We start from the raw sequence: 17484 nt of genomic DNA, 5'->3' as shown, positions 1-17484 counted from the left end.
CTACGATTTTGATGATGGCGACTTATCAGAATTTTATACTCCGGTATGTCACTAAATTAGTCTTCTAATCTTGCATATATTACTCCTTCAGATTTAATCCTACAATTAATTTGATATTATGGCTATTTCAGGATGAACCATTGGACCAACGTGCCTTTGTTCTGCATTACCTTACCTTTCATCGCAACAACAGGGTTGCCCCCCTACCTGCAGAACTGATGCCTTTCAAGTATTCTCCAAGGAGACGCCGCTGTTTGAAAGCCAAGACTTAGATAGCATAGCTGAACATGATTCCCTGTGGGATCCACAAAACTGTTTATGTTACTTGTTAAGTCACTTATGTCAGGCCTCTGATCATGTGTTTGATACTCCGTGTGCCACTTATGTTCAATGTGTCTAATGTCTATGCTACTTCGGATCAGTTTTTATTTGAAGTGTGTCAAACATAAGTGTTACCAGAATGTCTATTTATGTTATCTATTAAGAAATTCTATGTTGTTTTATCTCCAGTTTGTGAGATGGTTAATCGTTTTGCTTCCAATGTTTGGCTTATTTGTATTATCATATTGATTCAATATTCAAGTTTTATGCATAATATATACTTCCTTATTTTATATACACTAGGTTCATCTTTTATACATTTTCCACGCTAATTATGCTAATTGTAACAAGTGTTTATGCTATATCCTGTTTGGTGTATTTGAAGTGCGAAACCGACGTATGTACTCCCATTTGATTGGTATTGTTAAGTGTATACAGTTTTATATACCATTAATGTCCAGACCTTCCGATTGCTAAACGTTCAATGCCAATTTGTTGTACATATTCAGTTAGATAATTTGTGTAATTGTCTATATTTACGCAACATTTTATAGTTTTATATCAACGCATTATATAACCCTGTCATGCAAACTATTGAATTTCCAACAAAATAAAGCATAAGTCATTGTGCTATTACAAGTTTCTACTAAATCGACCACTCTTTAGTCACACTTCAAATTATTCGCCCAAATCCATATGCTCATCGGCTTCTTCATTTTCCACTTCTTCATCAATACGATGTTCTTTTGCAGTCGATGTTTCATTCCACTGTGGAGCAGTTGTTTTATTGTTTAGTCTTGATCCGGCTGGTCGTCCTCTCTTTCGATTAGACAGTTTTGCTAGCCTTGCCCTGTTCTCTTCCACAGACAGACATGTTCTGTTGTTATGCCCATCTGCTATTCCACACAAATGGCATCTCCTATTCTTCTTTTTCTCTCCTTTCGCACCTAGTCTCATAATCCTATCTTCTAAATTTTTGATTGTCCATCCTTTTGGTCTTGCACGATCCGGCATACTCAGATTTATAACATCCACATTAAAATTCAACCTCTGCATAATAATAGAAGTTACTATTTAGTATACGCATATTTACATATATTTATACCAATCAGTAAAATCATTTATCAATGCTCACCTTTTTAGCTTCTGAGGATGCAGCAATATGTTCCATTTGTTCATGTGCTATGTGACACGGAGAACTTGTATCACCAACCTCATGTGAAATTCTCATGTTGTCCTCCTTTAGAGCCCAACCCAAATACATCATCATTTACATGCAGCATAAATATATATTTTCATTTTAGACAAATGAACAATATTATTTTAATATGTACATGGTTACCAGTTGTTAGTATTGTTAATGCATGTTCACATCCAGTCCTAGTGTTATGCGAATCCTACAAAATATTATTTGCTTATTACATTGATTTTATATATTCATTATGTACAATACTTCATGCAAGCTTATATATCTATCTTTTACATACCTTATTATGACATGTAATTGTATTGTCATCTTCCATCCCATCGCCAGCATTATTTTTATTCAACTCTTCTTCCTGTTACAAAATAACATGTTACTATGCATAATTTATGTTACAAATAGTATAACACTAAAAACATCTGGAATATTATTACCTTGTCTTCCTCATCATCACTAACATCTGTTGACTCATTACATCCAATATCTGGCTCTAATCGGCTTAGAACGACATCGAGCTCATCCAACACATCCATCGCCTTATCGTACCCTGCTTTTGACATACACGCCTGGCGAACTACTTTCATTGTTTTCGTTAACAACATTTTATGTCTGTATGATTTAGTAACTCCATCCTTCCCCCTGAAGCTCTTATCAATTCTTTCAAACGGAACATCTTTTCTTGATGAGACAGTGTACCTTTGCAATATATACTTTGAAGGTATCTTTTCAACTTGAAGATGCATGAAGGCTCTTAAAAGATGAACACACAATAGACCTGAAAACATGAAAACGAACCATTATTTCAAAGATATACATTAATTTGTACTACAATCATCAAATTCTTTAGTATGCAAATTTTTTATGCTAACCAACATAATACGTACAAACCTGTATGTTCCCACTGTTTGCACTCGCATGTATACTCCCCAGCTTCTATGTCTGCTGTTATCTTGAATTGATGTTGTCCCCACACAATTTTATTAGACCGTTTTGTATGCTGTACGATCCATTCATTATCACATCCGTCTGGGTCCTTTAATATTTTGTATGCAGTGGCGTATTTCATTGATTCCTCAAATCTATTCATAACAGCCCTGGTGTATGCTCTAGAGACTCTCACTTCGAACCTATATAATGTATATGTTGTCCTTGGTGCCTATAACACATTATTATCATAATTAAACAAATTATTTACATAAATGTATGCAAAACGTTATTGATAACAAGCGCGACATACCTTGCTCACCAATGCCTCCTTTGATTCTTTCATTTTCCTGTTGTGCAACATTTTCATCATTTGCTTAGCGAACTCATGCAGTGGGGTGTTCGCATCTACATGTGATTGCTTCACTAATCTGTTCATGCTCTCACTTCGTTGTGTAGATACCATTACCCCACAGAAGTCATTTTTAAAAATGCAGGTATCCATTCTTTTCTTATTTCATATAATTTGCGCAGAGTCATATCTTCATGAAGATTGAACTCCTCTAGCATCATTTCCCAGGCACATTTAAACTCATGAGGAGTTAATGGATGATGTATAATAGACTGGAATGTTGTTTTAAAATCCTTAACAGCAAACCTTGCATATATCTCATTTAGGAATGGCATAAATCTGTTCTGTATATGCCATAAGCACAGTCTGTGAACTGTTTTTGGAAATACAGTTCTTAGAGCAATTGGCATTGCAGGATCTTGATCTGCAATTGCTCACAGATTATTCAGTTATTTTCACAATAAATTAATTCATTGTTTTGCATAACAAATTTATATATCACATACCTGTAAGCATAACTCTTGGACCCTCGCATCCCATACATGTTTTGAATGAATTGAAAGCCCATTTAAAAGTATGTACAGTTTCATCTCCCAACAAAACAAATCCAAACACTGTACACTGCAGATGGCTGTTAGCTCCAACAAACATGTCCAGTGGTTTATCATATATATTTGTCTTGTGTGTTGTATCAAATGTCACAACATCACCATAATCTGCGTATTCCCCCTGCATACTTGCGTGTGACCAAAAAATACTCACTATTTTCCCATCATTGTCTAGCTGAGAATCACAAAAAAATTGTGGATTCTGTTTCTTGCATTCTCTAAAGAAAGCCAAAAGTTTGGCTACATCATTTGCGCAGTTTTCTCTTCTCCTGGCTGCCCTCCTACATTTGTTTGCACAAAAAATTATTACACACACATTTGCTATAGTAATATTCATGGCTCTTGATATATACACATGTAACAAAAAAGTATTGCTTACATGTTTTTCAGATCTTGAGCAGTTACTGGTACGTTCTCCGGCCCATCATGCATTTCTGATATAAAATCAACTATGCAATGCTGCGGCACTCGGCTATCATGTATTGCATCCACAAAATTTATGAACTCAGCATCCCTAATTTTGTTGCAACGTAAATGTTGTTTCTCTGCTTCGTCAGTTATGAACTCATGGTTATGCTCCAAGTTTACCAGTTCAATTTTTGCAGCTACAACCATTTTGTTTTCATCATCATATATTTTTTTAAATTTTATTCCAGCTTTATATTGCGTACGCCCCGATGATCTATTCCTCATCCTAGGTGTATCATTTGATTTTGGTGCACTTTTACCTTCACGTGAACAATTTATCCACTTACTGAATGTCTTCTCTCTGTATTTCTTCAGTGGAAATCCAACTTCATATGCATACCTTTTATAGAATTTATATGCATCAACATCCTTGAAAGTCATCCCTACCGTTGGCACTATAGTTGGATCAATGTTTTTTGCCTGCTATTTCATTGTCATTGTTGTTTGTACCATGGAATATGTTCACAACAATATAATCAATCAATAATCAAATACAGCGATTGAACTTACATGTGAATGCAGTATTTGTGGCGTATCCATCTCCCTGGAGCTAATATTGGACATAGGAGGTCGAACCCTTTGTTCTCCTTCTTCCCCTATGCTCATCTCGGCGATCTCAGAACCCATTAGAGCAGGAGGTGGTGTCACCAGTGAGTTACCACCAACTCCTCCCTCTGTCTCTGGATCAAGACGAACGCCATCTCCTTCCATCGCCGGCGACTCTCCAGAGCCGGCCATCTCCAACTCCGATTAGTTATGCAGGCTTAGTAGTCTTTTTTTCCGAATGAAAGTAAATCTCGGATACTATAAAAGTAACTGCATCCACGTTTACAGGGTCTCCCCATTATTTCCGAAACCGTCCCGATATTATGGCGACGTCTATGTCAAACTAAAATCCATAATAAAAAAATTTACGCACAATGACTCAACGTTTTACGCCAAACGGTATATACTGTTTATGCAACTATTATGCCGTTTCGGTTTTATGCCATATCTTTCAACATCTTATGCTTCATTTTTTTTTTACCTTCCGCGCATTACTTCCCATGCAAGATCCATAATTTACGCGCCCACGTATCACAGTAATCACGTTTGCATGTGGAAACTATTCCCTTTAATTCCGCGCCATTCCCTTACCATTCAAAAAACCGCGTCACGGCGTCGTCTATCCTGCATGCCGCCTCTCAGCCCCACGTTAAACACAGGCGCGCCTGTCCCAGCGACCAGACCTCGGGAACCGACCTGGGCTTCCTTTAATATTCGAAGCCCAGAGCTCCCGTTATACCTGCCCTCTATATATATATATATGTGTGTGTGTAAATGTGAACAGAAAAAAAGAGTGCTTGTACAAGTGCTGCTTGTACGGCTGCAATTTGTGAAGTTGTATTTTCACTATCTTGTTTTACATCATTGGTTCAGACTGTTTCAAATCGTACAAGATCTTGGATGCCCCAAGGATACAACGCCGGTACACCGAGTAAGCCTCGAGCTTGCTCAATCTTGAGATAAATAGAGCTATTCCGTGAGAAATACAAACATCACTGAGACAGTTCTGCACGAAGTGGACTTCTGCACTCGGGTGGAACAGAATGCAGCAGGAAAAACGAAGGCCCTTGTTGTCGTGACATATCCTTGAATCATAGCGGTGCTGTCATCTTGGATCCACCGGTCCTGATCAAACCGAAGCGACAATGGTTGCAGGAGAAAAGATGTACATATTGGTGTCATGCACGTCAACTTGAGCGCCAAAAGTTCCTACGACATTTTCCGATATAGTTTCGTGCTGAAAAGGAACAATGCAGATTCCATTAGAAATGGTTTTTTTGTTGACCCAGTGCTTCAAATTAGCAGCAATTGAAACCTTTTGGCTTACCTTCCACAGATCCCTAACAGAATAGGCAGCATACCCATCAAGGCCTACTGCTGGCAGTTTCATTGTAACGTTAGCAGTATCTGAACAACGGTTCCACAGAGCAACAACAAGCCGATTCCCAGACAAGGGACCAGCCCACACCTGCAGCCACGAGTTACATTGTGAGTTTGATGCACTGAAAATTCAGACTGGACAAAAAAGTTCCATTCTGATGGCCTCTCCATACAGGCATGAACCAACTACTCTGCTAAAAAATGCTTGTGCTTCACTTGATCACGAATGCAAAATTTAATCAAATATTGCCTGCAGATTTGGATCCCATTGAATACGACATGAAGCTTTTGCCTAATACATCAAACAGACAACCTACAGGCATGCACATTGCTAGGCTGTTGCTGGTTGGGTAAAGGCTATACATTTACCAAATAAAAAAGAATTACTAAATCTAAGTTGATCATGCATAGGCTACAATACTGATTTTTTCTCACGCGTTGTGGTCTTAATTATATTTTACAATTACAATAGGACAACCCTATGGCTACAACATTGTCTAGAACAAGTGGGAAAACGGACAGTAAAAATCACCTCACGGCATCCATATTTTCCTTGTCCTAAAATTTTTCTTCCTTGAACTCCAAGAGGATCTGCAGAAAATAAAACACATGCAACTCAAGAGTTTATGTGATTATATGAGCATTACGAATTTAAATTGTTCTGCCATATAAGATATGTTGGGAAATTATATACAAAAATAAGAAGGTTGTCAGTTTCTATGTAAAAACATATTTTTGTAGCCTGTGATACTAAACCAGGATAACATGTTCTCTCCGAAAGAAGAATCAGAATAATACCTTGGTTTACTTGAATTACTTCTTTGTTGCTCAGTATTTCCATTGTTTCAGAAGTCATGTTTCTGACATCACAGCCAATTAATAGAGGGGCCTGAAGCACAACAGTATATAAGGTAGCAGTTAACCCATTAGGAGTAGGATATCTCCTTTCTCGCATCCAAATGTAACATCAGTAAGTGGAGAATCAATAACTGTAATACTTACATACCAACCATCATCTTCAATGAACTACAGTTTTTATTTTTCAAAACTCTTTGGTCGACCCTCTTTACTCAAAATATGACCATACAACATCGGTCCAATCTCAGTGAAAACTTACCTTCATGAGAGCCCATATGCTAAAATGTGAGCGATACTCTGCTAAGGTCATGCCACCATTGCCTACTTCCAGCATATCTGGGTCTGCAGAAAAGCAGAGGTTCAATAACAGAGTAACAGTATACTGAACAGCTCCACAAAGCACAGCAAATTGCAGACAGCTTGAACTCATCACTAACATAATTACCATTCCAACCACCAGGTCCAGCATATGATGCCCACTTGTTGTTCTTATCAGCAATGTCTGTCATGCTTGTTTTCACCAGATACATAAATAAGTCAGTTTGAGAGCACATCGACAGAGCTAATGTTCTATCTCTTTTTTCCTCTGAAAAGAACATGGGTTACCTTTTCCATGTATCCGTTATGTCGTCAGTTGTACGCCAACTATTGCCCACTTTGCCAGCCCATAAGGCTGGATCATACTGTCCCCTAAGTTAAAATAGCATGGTAGCACATTACAGAGATCTTGATTCAGCAAGCATTGAAGGTAAGCAAGACATATAATTGTATTCCCCCTCTAAAGGAAAGAGGCCTACCATTCACACAAAGAGTAGAATATTTGGCGCCCAGTTGAATTAAGAGCATCTCGCATAGGAGGATATCTACAAATATAACACCATTAAACAAACTTTAGCACATATGTCAAGGTCATGTGTGTTCTAAACTGTGATCAACACTAAGGGAAGATATATGAGTTGTCTTGCCTTTTCTGAGGCTTAATTCCCAAATTGTAGCAGTTATCATACTTCAGGTAATCAATACCCTGAAAATAAACAGTTTCCGTATTCATGAATTAGTACAATATCTTCATTTTTATAGGTAGTTCAAGTCCTGAAGTCACAAATAGGTAGGTTGACATGAACAATTTAAATCAATATTGTATTGCAAATGTTTATGGAGCGGTAGTTTAGTGGATGCTTCTTGCTCATACCCATGAAGCAAAGATCGCAGCATCGTCATTTTCATGACCGAGTGATCCAGGTCGAACTTGGCAAGTAAATTTCCTGAAAAGATTTATCTTATTGAGTTATTGTTGTCAATGCTAAGTTAACTGCACGCAGATGCAGAAAACTGAAATTCTATAATTGAGATGTTCACTTACCCAGCATCAGAGTATATACCAAGTTTCAGACCTTTTCCATGCACATAATCTGCAAGGGCTTTGATGCCTGAAGGGAAAGTCTTTGGATCAGGCAGCAATTGATCCTAGATGTTAAAAAGAAAGATCCATTAGAATTGTATAAATAAGCTGATGATTATGAAAGTATTACAGTATTAGTATACATTTTTTGGATCAAATAAGTCAATTTTGTGATTTAGGGTATCTATCCATCCCAATGTGCCAAAACAGAAAGAGTGGAGAATGCAAAACAATTTGCTACAAAAAACAGATATTGACAAATAACAGTGTGGGTACCCCCATGTAGGCATAAAGAAAGATAAACTCCATTTTAAAATAAAAAATCTAAAAATAAAATATAACAGAGCAACTCAAAAAAAAAGTACAGGGGGGCATGTTGTATGGAGAAGTTTAGAACCCTATATAGAGTTGTAAAAAATATTTTGCAAAACAAAAATCAGAGACTAAACAGTATACAAATAAGGACATTGCAAACAAGGTTAGATATTTTCCCAATTTAGAATACATGCACTGAGGTCCGGTTTTCACCCAAAACCAGGAAAGATGATCACACGAACATTTTGCTGACGAAGTATACAATGAGCCATTCAACAAGCACAACAATTAAGATTATTTGATCATGCCATTATGGCATAAAAATGATCAAGTAAACTATATGCTACCTAATCAATTTCAGCGCATGTCTGCAAATGCAAATTGAAAGAGAATTTGGGAAAACATGGAATCAAAGCATCCCATTACCTGCTTTCCACGTTTCACGTATGACCAGCAATCATCTGAAGAAGTAAAGAAACAAACAAAAAAGATAAGATAAACAAAATAGTCTCCGACAAACAATCCGTTGTGTTGAGCCCAGTGGTGTACCGATATTGACGAAGTTGTAGCCCAGCGCAGCCAGTCCCGTGGACACCAGGGCGTCAGCTGTTCAAAAAAAAGGTGGTTAACATGTCTGAGCAAGCTCTGCTTTAGAGAAGGCGTTTTGGCAGCTGTCACACAAAACATGCAAACACTAGTTGCTGCTTGCTAAGATGCACGCTTGAACAGTGAACCGAAGCAGTCCCATTGTCATGTGTATCCAACAGTAATCATTGACCCGTGATATGGCCCATCTGAATGTATTTTGAGCAGCGGGGAACGCACCAAATAGGCGAACATTACGAATTGGGCCAAAAACTTAGAAACGGGTAATACTAAATCAGTAAATCTAGAGTAGCGGTGCTCCCAGTTTGGCAGCGGGAAGCGAGGAGGCGGAGACCGCGGTGGAGCCGGAATCGAACCTGTCTCGCGGATGACCGTCTCGTTGATGTTGCAGGCGAAGAAATTCCAGCTGTTCCACCTGCGCACACGCAACGTTGCAGTACAGAATTAACGCTGGTAAAGGCGGAGGAATCGTGGCGGCAGCTGCAGAGGCAGGCACCAGCTACCCCATCTGCGGAGTGAGCGCGAGGCCGTTGTTGAGCTGCAGCCTGCCGTAGTTGGAGGTGTCGTAGAGGCGGCTCAGCGCGGCGGTGGCGAGCGGCTGGATTCGCCGCGGCGCGGCCTCCGCCGGCCGCTCCGGCGAGAGGAGCAGGAGGAGGGAGGAGACGATGAGGAGGGGGAGGCGACCCGCCGCCTCCATCTCTCCACTTCCCGATGAGGCTTGCTGCTGCTCTCGCTTGCTTCCCCCAAATTTCGAGCGGTTGATCTGTGCGGGGCGGCGACGCTTGCGAGGAGAGTTTTGTGGCGACGGATGCCGACGCCGACGCGGCCCGCGGCGGGTGTTTCAAGCATCGGGGGCCCAAATGGCAGGTGGCAGCTGGGTCCACCAGCATTATCCGATTCGTGGTTTATTTTCTCCCTGCTTGGACACCGACATAATTAATGCTAGCATCTCTAATCTTTCCATATGAAATGGATCCCTATCTCAAATTACCGTTAGAGCAAGGTTAATAATATAGGAAGTTACCCAATATAATTTTAGTCTATGTCACAATAGATATCTCAATGCTAGTTAGAAGTATTAAATATAATCTAATTATTAAACTGATTACTAGAAACGAACCTATCAACCACCACGAGACACGTACGCTACTGCACATCCAGTTGTCCGCATCGGCATCAATATCCATCACCATCACCACGGGACGGCATTAATAAAAAAGAAGAGGAAAAACTTATTTGGATAAATTAGTTTTGAGGCCCATACGTCAGGCGCAGGCCAGATTTACATGGGCCCTATATGAGATTCGACGGCCTGCCAACGGCTCTCTGCTGCACCTGCACTCCACCAACACCTGACACGGGATTGAAGGAGGAGCCCGGCGAAACCTACCACAGCAACTTTGCCCCATCCCAGCCACCGTCGCCGTCGGCTCGGAGGCCATGTCCATCATCACGGGGAGTGATGGCTGTCTGGCAGGGCGAGATGGCGAAATCTTTGTACGTTGCGCATGTCCTCTTCTCGCCACTGCGGGCGACTGCGAACAAGAACGATGCAAAGACCCACTGCAGGTGTAGGCACATGTTTGATCGGTACGCCGAGGCATCGCTCGTCACCTGACCGAAAGAGAGCGGCCGCGGAGTGGCGTGGCGACCCATGGAAGCTGATCGACCTGACGACGACACCAGCAGATAGATGCCCATGCATGCATGAACAGTGCGCTATGCTATCGCTCCAGTCCATGGCTTGCTCCTACGTTACTCTGGACTGGATTCTAGGAGCAGACCGACCAGTGGATAACTGAAGACGCACAGACACGTCCATGTCACCTGAGGAAGCATCCACCATAGCCTAGCATGGGTCTGTCTGGCCTGGCCTCGCGTCTGGACTGGAACAGGACAGGACAGTGGCCGCGCGCGAGGACGACGTCACGTGTCCTCTTGGAATGCCAGCGTATTTCCTTCCTTCCCTGCTCTGCTCACTCGTGCACGTGCACGGCCGTGGTCACCGTTCACCAGGCTCTCCTCTCTTGTCTATTTTGTTTCCAGAGGGTTCAACTTTGCTTTTACAATTATTATTACAAAGTTTGGCCTGTTGGGAAGGGCTGCTACGTGCAACTAATAAGACTTTGTTTAAGTGTTGCTTGCTATCTCACGAATTTATACAGCTTGTGTTTCAGTCCTACCAACTAATCTGTGACTAAGCTATGAAAGCTAAAGCACACAACTAAACGTAGCAATATAAATGTGAAACATTAAATGAAATAGAGATGCAAACTCTCATTGACCTTTTATCAAGGTATCAAGAAGCGCACAAGCTTCCTACTAATTCTGGTTGCAGCATCTACGCTACGGGTAGCAGCCCATGCGAGGGTCAAGCTCTTGGTCAGGTAATTATGTAAATAGCCACAAGCCTTCTCTACGAGTAAGTGGCGCTCCGCTTCCGTCCTCTCTCAGATGCTCATTGTCGTATCCACAATCGAGTTCTGGCTGGAACATCATGGGCCTCGTTCTCCCTGGTACACGGTGATGCCCACACCACAAACATGATTGGTATGATCTCACAAGATACAGCCCCTTCCAGTACAACTACACCGACACACGCAAGTGTCGATGCATTCTTATATAATTGGTTCACTCATGTACTTAGTTGGTGTTATTCGATCTGATATCTTTTTTGTAGCTATCAAACTAAGCCGATTTACTATTAATCGGGGAGATGATCGTTGTTGTGTGCTTGAGAGAGGTATACAATGTTTAAGTGGTACAATAAATTATGGGCTTCATTAGGATATAGTCATTCTAATTAGATTTCTAATGTTAATGTCATAAATGCAATGACGGGGTATGCCATTACTCATGGAGGAGCTAATGTCTCATGAAGGTTATGCAAACAAATCATATTGATGAGGTAAGTCGTGGATGCTAAGCTTACTACATTAGATATAGCTACTATAGAAGGCAAATGGATGAGAGAGTTCTTGATGGAGTTACCTATACTAGAAAAACCCCATTCTGACAATCTTTATAAACTGTGATAATCAAATGGTTATATAAGTGTCAAGTTTAAAGGATAATATGAAATAATTAAGGCATATGAAAGGTCGTTCAAGTTTGCCAGGAACTGATGAACTCTAGAGTGATAGTTGTTGATAAATAAAAAGAGCTACAAAATCGACAAGCATGTTTACGAAAGGTTTATCTTGAAACGTGATAGATGATGAATCAAAAGAGATGGGTTTGAGACTGACGGGTTGCACAAAGGACAACCTAAACCTTTGAGATCAGAGTTTCCATAAATTAGGACTTGGGGGGACAAGCTATGAGTGTAACTAGAAGAGTATATATCACGTTACCCACTATAGAGAAGATGCAATACTCTTGACTGTGTAAGACGGGATGATTTTTATCTTAATGTATTCATAGGCTTAACATGAAGATATCATCTCATAGGGTATTCTAGTCAAACATACCTATATGAGCTAATTGTTGGTCACACTCTGTGGGTTGTGAGAGTTTTCTAAGAAGCTCATGGATGAGACACGACAATATGACTTATAAGCTCCACTTGAGGAGGTAGCCTAAAGAGCGTGTGCCTTCTAGATCTGGTGATGGACTACTGTTGGAGATTATTGGGCTCGGCCTATTTAGTTAACAATAAATTTCAGAATAAATCTCAAAGGCCCACTCAGTTTTTGACTTTGCCCTGCGCAACAAGTTCAAAATTGTATTCATCAGGTTGGGGGTATCATAACTAAGTCGATTTTAGTTTATAACATTTTACGCGTGGTTACCGTAAGCCTAATCCTCCCCTATAATAGAGAGGGTATTATCCTCGTAAAGGATGAGAAACAATTTTGTATCTACTATGGGTTAAGATTTTAGATAAGAGAGTCATCGGTGTAACGACGACGATGGGTTGGTGTGAATCATGTTTTTAGATAGCGATCACACGATTGCTCCCGAATTGATTTGTGTTGCAACTTTTATGGACTTCATTAAAACCGTGAACTCGTCTTTAGTCCGGCTAGACCAATCTCTGTTGTGAGTAATAATGAGTTCATGGCTCTTGTTATTGCTAGATGAGTTCTGGGTAGATTTAATCTACTATGCAAACAAGCTTTTATTTGCCACGTATGATTTATTCATTATTCATTTAGTAGTTGCTTTAAAAATTAATTTACTTTTAAAACTAAGCAATTACCTAAAAGTAAAGAGTGGATGCTCAACTTAAATATGCTCTGGCTAGCAAGTTGAGCAGCCTCCGTAAAGACTAAAGACCGTACACCCTTTCCTGAAAGAAAGACCGAAACTGAAATGCATGTGACACCCCAGTGACAACGCACAGGACGATCGATCGATCCTTCAGCTTTACGCAGGCTTGCAGCATCACACCATCATCAACAAGAACCAAACAAGAGCCAAGCTAAAAAAACACACACACGAATTGAAGCAGACGGCCTTTTCGACGACAAGTGTGGTCATAATTCATAACCGTAGCACGCACACCACAATTCACATGAACGCGCGCGTCCCCGAATCATCATACATACACGCACTGTACAACAGAGCAGGCACATCGCGATCTTTGCGTCTAGCTCCGTGCAGCGATCGCTAGTGAGTTCGAGACCGAAGAAAAAATGGCTAGCTAGAAGCTAGAGCTAATCTACAACGACGGCGGTGGCGGCACGCGGCGCAGGTGGAGGTGCAGGTGCAGCCACGCGCGGCGGAACGCAACGACGATGGCGCGGTGGTGGTCAGCAGCGTTAAGCGCGAGGTAGCAGGCAAGGAGCTCTTCTAGGCCCCGCGGCGACCGCACGCCGTTGGCCGTGACCATCTCCGCCATGCTCTCCAGGAAGTCCTCCTCGGGGTCCGCCGACTCCTTCACCACCACCAGGCTCTCGTACATCCACTGAAGCCGGCTGCCGCGCCGCAGCCGCCGGGTGCAGCCCCCCTCCGCCATGTTCCGCCTGTGCTGGTCCGGCGGCGGCAGCGGCGGCCCGCCCTTCGCGGCGTGGAGGCGGAACCGTGGTGGGCGCGCCCTTCCCGTCGGCGACGCGGCCGCGTTGCTGCCACCGTCGCCGGCGGCGTCGGGCCTGGGCGGCCGCCTCGTGAGGATGGGCCGCAGCTTGAGCTCCGGCGCGGCGGCGCTGAACCGGTCGTCGCGGCGGGCTGCGACGACGTCGAAGATGATGTCGCTCGGCTGCGGGCTGTGCGAGGGGAACCGAGTGTCCCGGAGCTTGGTGTTTTCCTCCCTGGCGACGGCCAGGCGGCGCGGGATGGCGCGGTCCTGGCTCGGCACGTAGTAGGACGCCCTGTTCGGGAAGCGGGGGGCGGCGCCGGGGGCTCGGCGTCGGTGGCCCTCACGATCGTCCCGGTCCCGGAAGAGCTCATCCTCTGCTAGCATCTGCACTGCCGGTGCGAGCGCCAGCAGGGGAGTGTGGAGTTGTGGACTACCGGTCACTGACTAGTGATGGATTAGCTGCGGCGCCGTGCGTGCACTTTATGGCGGAAAATTTTGCCGCGGGTGGCAGCTGAAGAAAGTTGCCGCGGGTAGTGGTGAAAACAGGTAGAGTATCCGAAACGGGTACCGGATACGGATACTGATTCGGAATTATTTTTCGGATACGGATACGAGTATTTTTTATATTCGAGATGGATACAGGTAATACCCGGATAGTACAGATTCGGATTCGGGTCGGATACGGAGCGAGTACTACCCAGTAAATAACCGGATATTCGGGTCGGATACGGGTACCCGGAATTCGGATACCCGTTTTTTCTTTTTCTGCATAATAGTATAGTTATAAAATCATAACTTTTACATATGAAATCGGATGAAGATAAAGTTTATATGAAAATTGTAGAGCTCGAAAAGATCTATAACTTTGTAGTACAACATATTTTTGTTTAAACATATCTTTAGGCCAAAATCATTGAAGTAATGTCTAAATTTATATCAAAATAATAGACTTTATCATTTTTATGTGGGAACTTAAGATTATCTCCATGTGGGAACTTAGGATTATCTTTTTATAAACTATTTATTAATATTGGTAACTTATTTGCGTGAGTTACACGTGAAATCCACAAGATGTTGGTGTTTCTTCCATTCCACTCCCACTTATTGCGTGAGTTACACGTGAAATCATTTTATGTATCGCAGTTTCAACATAATTAATATTTCACTTGTCATTTTCATGTGGCGACTTGAAGTTTTTTTTGAATAGAATGTTTATTTGTTTTGGTAAGCTTTTTGCAATTTTGGGTCAAAACTAGTGTATTTATGAATTTTAATTATATTTTGATGATTTTATATAGAATGAAATTAATAATGTACAAATAGCCTCAGAAATCTATGAAATTATACAAAGGTACAACATATGGCCACATATAGTCATAAAAAATAATGTGACCATAAAATCTACAGGATGTCAACGTTTCTTCTATTTTATTTCCACTTATTGCATGAATTACACGTGAAATCACTCTAAGTATCCAAGTTTCAACATAATCAATACTTCACTTTACCATTTTTATGTGGGAACTTGAGATTATCTTCTATTAAATGTTTGTTAGTATTAATTTACTTGCAATTTCGTAGTCGAACAAAAATATTTTATGATAACTAATTAATGCATTATCCGATAAGTATCCGATATCCGATCAAATAATATCCGTATCCGTCACTTATCCGCCCGGATAAATATTCGGTCCCTATATCCGTATCCGTCTCGTTTCTAACTATTCGTATCTGATCCCGAATCCGTTTTAAATATATTAGGGTAGGATACAGGATGAGCTACTATTCGTCCGTATCCGCACGTTTTCACCCCTCCCGCGGGAAAGCGCGAGTGGCAGCATAGGGACAGAACATCTCCAGCGACTTCCCAACCCAACTCCTCCGACCCCGACAAAGTAGCGATCAGGATGATGATTTAAAAGTATTTTTTAATTAGGCCCTAATGATGCCACATTAGGTATGGCCAAAGTGAATGAAGAAATTTGTGGTACTCATCAATCGGTTTTAAATATAAAGTGACCGGTAGTCCACAACTCCACACTCCCAGAAAAAGGCAGCCTATCTCAGTCGACACGACAGTCAGAAGGAGTGCCAGGCTTAGGGCAAAGGCCAAGGGCTTCAAAAATTGCACTGGGATTGGCAAGAAAAATTGCTCATGCTGCACTCAAAATGCCCCTCCCTCTATGCATCTTGACGTCATCAAGAAATTGGGTGCTGAGTTCTATAAAATGACCCCTTCCAAGCTAAATCCGGACGACTTGAACAGATCCAAGGCCACTGGTACTGCCATTCAGAGGCCGGCTGCTTCCACCGACAGCAAGGATGAGGAATCCGACTTCTCTGATGAACAGGTGGGGGACCCTCACTTCAATGATGACAATTATGATGAAGACAATACCTCGGCGGGGTTGTAAGGCTTTGGCCTCCCCCTTTTGGGTCGTTTGGTATTTTCTATTCACTGGTTGGCAACTATTTTGTTGGTTAACGGTTGGAGCTGGCGCGCATGTGGCGCTTTTTGCTTTTGCTGAAATGTACTCTGATGGAATCGAGGTCTCTTTCCTGTTTGATACAATTAACTATGTTGGAGTCAATGACTCTTTGCTGCCCGAAATGGTTTATTTTGATGGCTGGAGGTTCGGTTATTTTTTATGTGGACTCTCTTTGCACTTTTCCGGTCGGGCCCATTGGAGGCCTTATTCCCCTCATGTCATGTTGATTATGTGGCCCTTCCAATTCTTCTGTTTACGGATTTATACTGGAACAAGGACCTATTGGTGTATGCTACGCATACCGGTATTCCTTAATTGTAAGACTGATAGTTTTCCATGACTTCCGGCCCTCAGAACTTACACTGCTCCCTGAAAATTTTGTCCCATAACATTAGAGGAATTAGCTCAGAGACTAAATGGAATTCCTTACGAAATAACATCTCGGACTCTAAATGTGATATCATATGTAACCAAGAGACAAAAAAGAGTCCTTTGATGATTCCTACATTCGTCGCTTCTGCAACAGATCCTTTGATAAATTTGAATTCGGTCCTTCTATTGGCGCCTCTAGGGGCTTCATAACAATTTGGAAAGGCTCTCTTTTTGATGGGGAGATTATTGATCAAAATTCTTTCGGCCACACAATCCGATTCCATACAAAGCTTACCAATCAAACCTGGTGGCTCACCAACAATTATGCCCCTTGTACTCCTCACAGGAGAAATGAGTTTCTTTCTTGGTTTTCCAGCATTGAGATTGAGGACAACAAATTATGGATCTTCCTCGGTGACTTTAATATGATCAGATCCCCTGATAACCGCAACAAACCGGGTGGGGATCACCTCAGAATGATGAGTTTTAATCTGGCAATCAGTCAACTGGGGCTACAGGAAATTCCACTCAAAGGACAAGTATACACTTGGTCAAATATGCAACGTCACCCGCTTCTCGAAAAACTTGATTGGTGCTTTGTCTCACAAGCTTGGTCGGT

The 17484-nt window shown here is 41.8% G+C and overlaps 2 protein-coding genes across 2 annotated transcripts; both read right to left on the bottom strand.

Moving 5' to 3' along the window:
* Window positions 1-5267: 5267 nt before the first annotated feature.
* LOC100191764 (Alpha-galactosidase 3) lies at window positions 5268-9823 on the bottom strand. Its single transcript, NM_001137189.1, has 15 exons — window positions 9488-9823; window positions 9341-9399; window positions 8928-8984; window positions 8805-8839; window positions 8025-8128; window positions 7854-7926; window positions 7627-7685; window positions 7459-7524; window positions 7268-7351; window positions 7107-7171; window positions 6921-7003; window positions 6602-6692; window positions 6336-6394; window positions 5751-5891; window positions 5268-5660 (listed from the first exon to the last, which is right to left on the bottom strand). The coding sequence occupies exons 1-15, from the start codon at window positions 9679-9681 to the stop codon at window positions 5553-5555; spliced, it is 1278 nt and encodes a 425-aa protein (NP_001130661.1). The 5' UTR covers window positions 9682-9823; the 3' UTR covers window positions 5268-5552.
* Window positions 9824-13448: 3625 nt separating this feature from the next.
* On the bottom strand, window positions 13449-14510 carry LOC100284532 (uncharacterized). Its single transcript, NM_001157427.2, has one exon. The coding sequence runs from the start codon at window positions 14386-14388 to the stop codon at window positions 13648-13650; it is 741 nt and encodes a 246-aa protein (NP_001150899.2). The 5' UTR covers window positions 14389-14510; the 3' UTR covers window positions 13449-13647.
* Window positions 14511-17484: the final 2974 nt, after the last annotated feature.

This window comes from Zea mays, chromosome 7 (genome assembly GCF_902167145.1).
Source record: "Zea mays cultivar B73 chromosome 7, Zm-B73-REFERENCE-NAM-5.0, whole genome shotgun sequence".
Taxonomy (NCBI): Eukaryota; Viridiplantae; Streptophyta; class Magnoliopsida; order Poales; family Poaceae; genus Zea; species Zea mays.
The sequence above is the reverse complement of the archived record's forward strand: the minus strand, read 5'-3'. Positions and strand labels throughout refer to the sequence as shown.